This window comes from Rhyacophila brunnea, unplaced genomic scaffold (assembly GCF_057557595.1).
Source record: "Rhyacophila brunnea isolate RB1 unplaced genomic scaffold, BYU_Rbru_1.0 scaffold_15, whole genome shotgun sequence".
Taxonomy (NCBI): domain Eukaryota; kingdom Metazoa; phylum Arthropoda; class Insecta; order Trichoptera; family Rhyacophilidae; genus Rhyacophila; species Rhyacophila brunnea.
The window spans coordinates 8,971,079-8,982,468 of NW_028232806.1; the positions used below are offsets into that span (position 1 = coordinate 8,971,079).

General features: G+C 34.1%; 1 protein-coding gene across 1 annotated transcript; it reads right to left on the reverse strand.

Moving 5' to 3' along the window:
* Positions 1 to 328: 328 nt before the first annotated feature.
* On the reverse strand, positions 329 to 5,683 carry spdo (sanpodo). Its single transcript, XM_085943265.1, has 6 exons — positions 5,151 to 5,683; positions 4,227 to 5,108; positions 4,124 to 4,160; positions 3,292 to 3,454; positions 1,928 to 2,048; positions 329 to 552 (listed from the first exon to the last, which is right to left on the reverse strand). Exons 1-6 carry the CDS (start codon positions 5,605 to 5,607, stop codon positions 329 to 331), a joined length of 1,884 nt encoding a protein of 627 aa, XP_085799391.1. The 5' UTR covers positions 5,608 to 5,683.
* Between the last annotated feature and the right edge of the window lie 5,707 nt (positions 5,684 to 11,390).

Below are 11,390 nucleotides of genomic sequence, written 5' to 3' on the forward strand. Positions count from 1 at the left end.
TGTTACTTTTCAATATGACAGTGAACGGAAGAACTACCTTTAACATAATTAAGCAAACAGCGCACAACGACAAGAGTGAAGTCAAAGATGGCGATTTTGCATCATTTATCATCGAAGTTATTCGTAAAATATTATAACATTAACACTGCTTGACAAATGAGAATAAAAGCAAAACATTGTAAAAGCAAAAACATGATTTCTTATATATTATCTATATTTTTAATTTAATAGATAATGCAAAATCTAAAGCCAAAAATTTATTTTGACAGTTGAATGTTTTTAATACGATGCCATCTTAGTTTTGCTTTTCAATATTATTATTAAATGACTATACATCAGCAACTCTGTTATCTGGAGGTGCTTTTTTACAGCAACAGGATGCCATGGTGCCAGTCGCAGCGAGGAAGAGACAAATAGCACCAAGGCAGCTGACGGCGCCGCCTACGACGTCTCCCAAGGGGCCTTGTTGACCCACTCTTCCACCGCTTCCAATTATGAGGGTCAGCAGTGCGGTACACGAAAGAAGAGAGAATACCGAGAGGAGTATGTAGCCTGAAATGAAAAGCATTGTTTAGGGGATATTTCTTTTATATAACTATTTTTGATTCAATACACTTTGCGGCCATAATACGTTCATGAAAATTTGATTGTAAAGTGAAATGCTATATAATGAATCATTTATTTCTAAATAAATCAATATTATTCATTCACAAAAATATGACAGATGGGAAACAAAATAAGCTAGATGGCAGAAAACAAATGCTAGATTTAAGGGGGATCCTTATACCAGCAGAGGCACCTAGCGGAAAAATGCGAAGCTTGCAATTTGAAACATTTTTTTGATAATTTATAATTTCAACTGTATTAATTAATATGTTTCTGAAAAAGTCAAAGATATACTATACAAATGTAAAAAAAATGTGAATTTGTTACATATTTATGTCAACAGTTACGTTATTATTACATTATATTTTATGGTCAGATTTATTATTAAAATTTAGTTATCAAGTTTTAAATTTTTTGACGTTTAGATTTTTGACTAATTCATTGTTTTAATATTTTTTATATTTACTTTAAAAAACATCGATTTTTATAAAAATATAAATGTGTATAACTTGAAATGCTTTTAGTTTATATCAAATTTTATTTTAGGTATGGTCCCAATATTGAATTTGACAAAAAAAATCTTTTTAATGTTTTCAGATCAATGACATTATTAATGGATGACGCACTCAATACAGTAGCTAGCAAGTAAATTCGCATGTATAGGTAGACATCACGCAATTTCCATTATGCGATATCACGCATGGGGAATTTATAGCAATATGACCTTTATTGTAATGGCGTTAGAGCAGTGTTTCTAATGTCAATGTTCATTTGAGCGAACCCGTTCGAACCGAACCATTCGGCAGACCCAACAAAAAGCATCAGGAATTTATAGCAATATCACCTTTATTGTAATGGCGTTAGAACAGATTATGCCATTCGGCAGACCCGACAATAAAGTGAGTGTCATTTTCTTTTCCAGATGATTCGTCCATATTAATGTCATTGTTTCAGATACATATTTATTAATTAATACAGTTGAAATTGTAAATTATCAAAAAAATGTCTCAAATTGCAAGCTTTGTATTTTTCCGCTGAGTGCCTCTGCTGGTATGAGCATCGCCCGTAATAAAAAATGTCTAGTAACAACAATTGTATTCAGAAGAACATAGATTTAAGACGAATACATTGCTTCACAAGATATTTATAAGTCATAATTGAAAATGAATACATCTATGAAATTTGGTCATTAGGAAAATATTGTATGTAACATTTACTTTATTGGTAAGATCTCGATAAGATATAAGTTGGGTGTAATGTTCTAATATTCCAACTTTTTTTATGAGAAGTTTAAACTGTTTTAAGAGGTTGGTGTACCTACCTGAAACGTAATTTCTATTGGGTAACAGACGGTTTGTACGGGTTCGGAACCCTAGTAACCCCAGGATGAGGCAGGTGAAACCTGATAATACTCCAATGTCCAAATAGTATTTTCTCCCAAACTGCAAAACAAAGAAAAAATATTTTATTACATTAATTTACTATGCATATTTTATTTGAGGCGTCTAATAACAAGACCGGATTGTCCACAATTAAATATTACTAGTGGGAAATTATGTTTTTGAGTGTCAGGCGTAAATAATAATTGGTTTTCATCATATTTTATTTTCAAACTAGAACAATATGCATGTTTGAATTAGCTGATTAAGACGATACTTCAGTGAAACGGCAAATAATTTTCAACTATAGGCGCGACGAAATTTTGGACTCGCTGGCAGTCGGAGAGCGAACGTTGAGGTGTGAATACGTCAATTTGTTTCGTGATGGCGACAGGGGTATTAATTCTTAAATCGTGTAAAGATGACTAAAAACGTTACCCATTTACTTGAAAAAGAAAACATGTCAATGAATATATTATTATTGTTACTAATAGAACAATAAACAGACATGTTGGATTTATATGACAAATTATATTTCGTTCGGCATGCGTCATTTGCACCCGCGACCCGCAATCCGCGCATCGCCTAGCCACGATATTTTTAGACCATGCCTCAACTGAGGTATAGCCTTAACCCCTATTTGCAATAAATCCATGAATGTCTACAACATCTATTTGTAAACATCTATTTACCTATATCACTTTAAATTAATTAATGGGTTTTTTTATTGAATGCCTCATTAATTAATTGTTATCATTTTTGGTCAATCAAGAGGATCAATCACAGAAATATACAATATTGATGAATATAAGATACAAAATAAAATTGACGGTCCCAATAACAGATGGACACAGAAATATTATTGAATCAAATATTCCAGTGGAGGTAAATTAAAAAAATTAAATACGAGTAGGCCTCTATGACTGAAATCTGGAAATAACATCATTGCTGTAGCCAAAGTTAATTGATCGTATGATTAATAGATGGCACTAGTCTGTTGTATTTGGAATTATTATTACTTTATTTTTACATAAATTTAACAATAACTTCATCTTTTGGTGTCGTCTTCTATCGCTGAATTTTTATTATATTGACTTACTAGCTGAGTAACATAAGTGACCAACTGACCAAGCGACTACATAAACGGGCATATTAAACAATCTCTCGATTAAAATCGACTGTGGTCTGGCATTGACAACATGCTAAATTCTTACAAATTAATACAAAGGTACCATGCATTTTTGAAGGAAAGTTCATGTAAAATTTGATTGTTACAAAGTAAAAAAATAATGTACATGATACTCACAATATACATGATGTAGAAAGAAAGAGCTGCAGTGAGGGTGCCACAGAGCGCCATCATGATGGCAGCCAGTGCCAGTGTGGCGCAACCAGGAGTTGCTCGCCATCCTTTCTCGGGAAGTGTTGATTCTTCGGCGTAGATGACACCTCCCCCACGAGTTACCAATCTAAAATTAAAAGGAATCCATTGACTACCTATTAACTAACAATAAACTTATTGTTATTGGAAATTCAGTTTTTAGTGTGACGTGAAGTGAAGTGCAGGCTATTTTTTTGAATAACTCATTTTAATATGTTTTTTAATTAACATGAAATACATTTATGGGTTGAAAAATTATTAACTAGTTATGCAATTTTTGTCAGTAGATAATATTGGGTAAAGTGGGTATTTAAATTTTTTTCCCACAAAAAATGTCAACTTTTAACTGCATATTTCTTTCGTTTTAGTGCATATTTTATTGATTTTAAGTGCATACGTGCATGTATATACTCATATTTATTGTTGCATATAAATCCGCTCCCTAGTCGTAACAGTATATCAAAGATAATAATACATATCTCAGAGAAAATGTCTAGAGAAATAAAAATGACGCAGTCCTCGTAGACTAATGCATAATGCTCCCAGAATGCTTCATGTTTCTAATAATATGATATACCGATTATAATGCATTGAGCGTTAAATTATGGTTTCAAGTTATTGAAAGGATTAAAGGTAATTCCTGAACCCACTAACTAACTCTGATTGATCATAGATAATGATTGATCTATCTTTTTTTGAAACAATTTATACAAATATTAAAATATTATTAGAGAATGATATATTATTTATTTGTTACCTTGGAGAAATGATTGCTGTACTTCTATTGTTGAAAACTATTTGTTTTCCATCGTCTCTTCTTATTTCTCTGTCATACTCCCTACTCCTTTCAAAGTCTCTACTTCTCTCAAAATCCCGACTTCTATCAAAGTCCCTACTTCTATCCAAATCAAAACTTCTATCATGATCTCTGCTTCTGTCGTGAGTGGATTCCTTCACACAAAAATCAGGAATGTTTCCATCCCGTTTGCCAGGGCTTAAATTCATACCATCAGAATTTGGATAGCCGTAATTCAATTTTTTCTGAGCTCGAGGACTAATTGGGGATGTTAAATTTGAGTTTCTTCTAGGTAGAGGAGGTGATGTCAGGTTTACACAACTCTTGGAAGGAGTCATTATTTGTTTAGGGGTACTGGAAATAATTCTCTTCGATGGCGATATAGGAAATCCGCCTCTTCTGTCAGGAGATATGGCTCTGTTAGGAAAGCTATTAACTTGATTTCTAATTGACGGTGAGCTAGTGCAACTTTTCATTGGACTTTCAATTACAGTTTTTCGTACATGCTTAATCGGTGATGCCAATAAAACATGCAGTTTTTGTGTTGCTTCTAAATTCTTTCTTGTCATTCCTGGTGATTTTAAATAAAATGTGGGAGGACTCAAGTTTTCCGGTTGTGCCTGATAAACTGTAATGTCATCATCGTCATCTGATGTCGGTATTCTTGCATATCGGTGTACTTTGCCATTGACTGATCTGACAATCTCAGCGGGTACTTCCTTGTATTCATCTTCACTCGGCCCATCTACATTGTATTCTTCTGGTTCTGTTTCTACTATTCTTTTTTTCGTTGGAGAATATTCGAAATCATCAGGAATTTCTGCATACCTATGCTTTAAAACTCTAGGACTTAAATTGTGTGTTATCAGTTCTGTTTCTTCTTCTGCTTCGACGTCTTCAAATTCTGTTCCATTAATATTGACAACTTGAAACATTTCAACTTCTTCTTCCTTTCCTTTTTTCGCATTAACATTATTACCTTTTGAACCTCTTCTTATAAAAGGATCTCTAACCATTCCTTGATTTGTCCTTTTGGAGTTTCTTAGAACTGTTTTCCTAAATTCTGGTTCTTCCGGTGAAATGACAGCATATCTACTCGGTTTAGGTCCCGGCTTGGGGGGTAATTCAATAGAATTTGGTCCTGAAGATACATATCTTAAAGGTCCCTCTCCTTTAACGTTCCTCAAATGATTATCAGAAATATCAGTCCTAACTCTTTGGTTGCTTATTTCGAATTGTGGTAGCAATTTCTTGGGTGACTTTGCACCTAATGGTGGAATACGCTGAACTCCTGATGAAATGAATTTAGATTTTGGTGATGTGGTGATTCTTGGTGATACGCATGGAGCCTGCTGTGTGTAGACCACTTCACTCTGAGCGCAAAATGCTGGATTCGAGTAATACTTGTATGTTATTTTTGGGGAATCCATATTTCCGTGGTACATCAATTTCAGTCAATGGTACACTTATTATTTCTTGACAGTTAGGTATATCTCAGTCATTTGATTATTTCTTCAACGGTGAGAAAATTATCTCGATTGGTGGTTCGGATACAGGTGTCAAATTTCTGAAACAAAAAGAAAAACACAGGTATTTAGAGTAAATTCAATATTGACACTTCTAGACTTTTGAAGTGAGATATTCGACAATAATCGACAGACGTACACAGGATATTTACATGTGGGGGGGGTTCCACTTAATAGTAATAATATTATAATACTAATTTGCACCAGCTGCGTAGCATGTGACGGGCTATAACAGCCTAGATCGCCTATACCTATATTCACCGCTGGAAATGGATACCTTTTCAAACCGGAGCGCCTGATAAATTTAATTTACTTAATTAAATGTGTATTCTATAAAAATAAGTGTGTTCGTTTTTTTTAATGGTCAGAGTCATAGCTTATAATCAGTATCTTTAGAATTATCTTCAAATTTGTTAACCGTGCCCATTTTTTGAATAATAAAATGCCTAATTCTTGTCAAATTTGGGATCACAGAGATTATCAATATATTTTTTTATCGTAAATATTTCACTATAATAATGTAGACATAAATTATACGAATGGTTTTATAAATGCGTTTAAAAATTAATAAATGTAAAAAATCTTAACACCACTGCACATGGATGTACTGAAATATGACTATATTCTAAAACATTAGATCGAGAGGTTTAAAAGAATACTATTTTACATAATAAAAATACTTTATGCAGTCGTCAAATGTTTAAAGGATAATAAGGCTACAAAATTGTATAAATAGATTATCTACAACGTTTAAGGAATGTCCAGGATCATGCTCTGAAAATACAATAAAAGCTCCATTTTGACCTACGCGGCGCACGTGGGCCCTTAAAATAGAAAAGGATTGGGAGAACATTTCAGCGAACCACACGCAGGAACACCCACCTAAATACGAATATGTAACAAATTAATCTGAAATTGCAAATTATTTTTATCTTCCTAATTACCTGATTACTGATTGGCCAAACTGAAAAGAAAAGAATCTGCCTGTACTGTTAAATTGTATTGGTACTTCTATAGATAGGTACAATCAATCAAAATGTATTTGTATTGATTAGTAATAAATTCATAATAATATCAACATTATATAATTTATTATGATCTAATGAAAGTGAAAAGACATTAAAACACTCACGAAAAAGCGTTAATGCTGATGATAAATTATTCAATGTATAATATGGTGATCAGTGGCGTTCAAAAGTTTAAATCAGTGGTCCTCATGTGAAAATTAACTATGGCTGCACAATTATTATCGACATTGATAGTTCTATGGAAACGTCTGGTGGCTGCGCCAAATTTCACTTATGTAGTGCTAGAAAAAATTAAAGCTAAATTTTATTTACTAACAAAATGGATCAATTTATTTATAGACATGTCCATTTAAGGGGGGACATGCTCGTCGAAGGTCAAAATTGAGTTTTTATTGTATTTTCAAACCATGATCCTGGACACTCCTTAAACGTTGTAGATAATCTATTTATACAATTTTGAAGCCTTATTATCCTTTATAGTTATTTTAAACATTTGATGACTGCATAAAGTATTTTTGTTACTTAAAATAGTATTCTTTTAAACCTCTCGCTCTAATGTTTTAGAATATAGTCATATTTCGGTACATAACTGTGCAGTGGTGTTAAGATTTTTTACATTTATTAATTTTTAAACGCATTTATAAAACCATTAGCATAATTTATTACGAGATAATTTTTGTAAAATATTCACGATAAAAAATTATATTGATAATCTCTGTGATCCCAAATTTGACGAGAATTAGGCATTTTATTATTCAAAAAATCGGCAAGATTAACACATTTCAAGATGATTCTAAAGATATTTATTATAAGCTATGTCTTTGACCATTCAAGTGTGATAAACGTCTTATGAATAATGATTGCTTTATAATAATTATTGACCTAAGAATAAGGTAGTGTTTTTTTGAAATACGCCATTTCTTTTGTCATTCCCCAGTGGTTAAGCTACAACATACGGCCGTAGCCATAAATTGACAAACTAAAACTGAAGTTGTGAGTAAGAACATGTTAACGCGCGTGTTTGTTGGCCGTAGCCATAAATTGACAAACTATAATTGAAGTAGGGAGTAAAATGATATTAACACGCGTATTTGAACATGTACCGTTTAAAAAAAAATAAAAAAAAATTCGGTTAGGTACATGTTCAAACACGCGCGTTAACATAATTTTACTCCCTACTTTAATTATAGTTTGTCATTTTATGGCTACGGCCGTATGTTGTAGCTTAACCACTAGGGAATGACAAAAGAAATGGCGTATTTTAAAAAAACACTACCTTATTCTTAGGTCAATAATTATTATAAAGCAATCATTATTCATAAGATTTTTATCACACTTAAATGGTCAAAGACATAGCTTATAATAAGTATCTTTAGAATCATCTTCAAATGTGTTAATCTTGCCGATTTTTTGAATAATAAAATGCCTAATTCTTGTCAAATTTGGGATCACAGAGATTATCAAAATAATTTTTTATCGTGAATATTTTACAAAAATTATCTCGTAATAAATTATACTAATGGTTTTATAAATGCGTTTAAAAATTAATAAATGTAAAAAATCTTAACACCACTGCACAGTTCTGTACCGAAATATGACTATATTCTAAAACATTAGAGCGAGAGGTTTAAAAGAATACTATTTTATGTAACAAAAATACTTCATGCAGTCATCAAATGTGTAAAACAACTATAAAGAATAATAAGGCTTCAAAATTATATAAATAGATTATCTACAACGTTTAAGGAGTGTCCAGGATCATGGATTGAAAATACAATAAAAACTCAATTTTGACCTTCGACGAGCATGTCCCCCCTTAATAAAAGACATTTGAACATTTTAGTACATAGCTATTTATTTAAAAATAATGCAAATAGAAATTCTTCAATACTCCTTTTTTCCAATGCGAGCTGCACGGCTGCTTCTAAGTTTACATCTCGTCGCTGTAGATTGGTTTCCCGAATAGACCAAATGTTCAGGAGACGAAAAACAAATTTCATAATCTTATATTTAAATACATGGAGATATTTAAATTGTTATTTTTACAGCATACGAATGATGTATTCATTACCATTACAAAGCAATTTAAAGAAAAGGATGGTTCTGGTCCATTTAGATTAAAAAAAAACATTCTGTATTAAAAGGTCGATTTCGACAAAAACGGATATTCGACAAACCAATCCTGTAGCGACGAATTCTGTCAACTGGCTTCGATATTTGTTTTTTTTATGAAGTGCATTACACTGAATGATCTTTCACAGTATATAGTAGTAGGAAAAATCGACAATATTAATAAAGCAATTGTTGCCAATTCTTTGAATTCACTTGATTTTTGGTCAACGTATAACTTCGACCAAATTTTTTTAACCGTGGTACCTACTATTAAAATGGTTTTTAAGTACTTGGTCATGACTCATTTCCAATAACGCTTATTTAACGTTAGCCCAGTTAATTAAATTAAATACTGAAAATGATGCTGGTGGCCGCACATGAGAACCACTGGTCTAAATACATCTAGTGTTTTATTATTGCTTAGTGTTTATAATCGTTTAAAAATATCCTAACTATACATCTCCAGTGAATCCTGCGTCCGCATAGCACGAATCTGCGTGTGTTCCTACAAGTACATAAAGCCTCCTACAGACGCTCTGATTAGGTCAGACCGACATTCAGCCTGACCAAATCAGGTGTTACGAGCGGTCTGATTTAGTGCCTAATCAGTCAGTCAAAACGAAAAAATTGGAAACGCGAGAGCATAATATTATATAATAATTCAAGAAGAAGAAATGTATTCATTAGGTTGGTTTATTGTATCTATACCATATTATATGATATATATATATATATTATATACCTATATTATATATTTACGTGCAATAATATTTGGTCATTTTGTTTCCACTTCGGGCCGTAGGCTCTCGAGGAGGGGAGGAGATCGGCAATCTGTTTTATTTAATTAACGACGAAGGCAAATCGACCCATCCCTACGAAACTACTGTGAATATCTAATAAAGTTGTAGCTAATTGTCGCACCTGATATAACCGAGCAATGCATCGCCTATCAATGTCGGTGGGATAACCACCAGACGTTGTCGACGCACAGTGATCTCCTCTTAGCCTCATACATACCTTACCTTGCCTTATTACTCCCGCCGTGGTATTTCCGCTTTACTGCACTTTATCTCTCTCCATACCTAGACAGTAGGTGCACAATCTACATGGACTGGTGTGTAAAACTCCCACCTCCGCTCCCGTTATGTATATGCAGCCACGTCATACGCGACCGGCTAACATAACCCTTACGTGTGCCAGATCAAAGAATTTAAGCCCTCATTTTGTCCCGAGCAGAGCCGCACGGGACTGGTGATGCAACCTTGCACCGAAGTGCGAATGCATGATGTTAATTTATATGGCAACTATCAGAGTGACTTTAATTTGAAGAGTCGCAAGGGGAGTCGAGAGTGTCCCGCTCCCCGTACGCTCTGGCGAATTTAGTAAAGGCCGCAAAAATTGGCCTCGGTTGCCACCATGTCCGCGTGTCCTATTGGGCCCGAATGGGGTCGGACCCGGGCAAACAACTCCGCTCGTTCGGGGCCCATAAGTGGACAGTCCCACAGGACGTGCTCTGCGTCCTGCTGGTCGTGTCCACATGAGCAACCCGACCCATGTCCTGCCAAACCAAACCCCCGCAGTTTGGCCGCAAAGTTTCCATGGCCAGTCATGAATTGACTTGTCCAGTGGGTCGGCACCAGTCTCCTCGTCATGTGTCTCACCGAGACATCTGGAAAGTATAGAAAAGTCTGGCGGCCCTTAGAGGAGGCCACCCATCTCGCCTGCCATGCCGCATATGCGGTTTTGTAGACCAGCTCAGATACAGTCTTTCTGTAGCTCACGCCCTCCACTCTCGATGGCGGTGTCAGAGGGACACCAATCTACATGGACTACGTGTGGTTATACCTACTCAGCCACCGGCCGTCTAATGCAACGGTTTCCAATCGGTGGTCCGTGAGAGAATTTTGGTGGTCCGCAGAGTAATTTGAATATATTTGAAGTTCCAAGATCTCTTGTCTGACGACAATTAATTGGTTTGGCGAAGCTTGCATACCTGGCAGACATTTTTCGCAAGGACTGCACACGGGCGTGTTTGATTGATGTATTTCACAAAAATGATGCTTTTCAAAGGAAGATATTGCTGAGGCAAACGCGGTTGGCTGAAGAAGATCTGCAAATTTTCCCTAATTTTGATGATTATGTGAAACAGGAAGATGTCAACCGACAGGTAATAAATCTTGTTCGACAGCACTTACAGTCGCTCACTGACTCTTTCTATCGTAATTATCCAAAGGAAGAGGATCCCAGACACGGAAATACCTGGATAATAGAAGGTCACACTGATAATCTTTCTGTTACCTGTAATTAATCTTGTATGCACCTCTATGTCGACGTAGAATTCATATTAATTTAATAATTGTATTGATTCTTTTTTAATAAAATTAAATTTAAAATGTTTTTTTTTGCATTTTTCGTAATGAATATCTGTGTTAATAAGTTTATTTATTATAATTCTTTTGTCATTATATTGACATATCGAATTTTCCTTAAACGTTGTAGATAATCTATTTATATAATTTTGAAGCCTAATTATCCTTTATATTTATTTTAAACATTTGATGA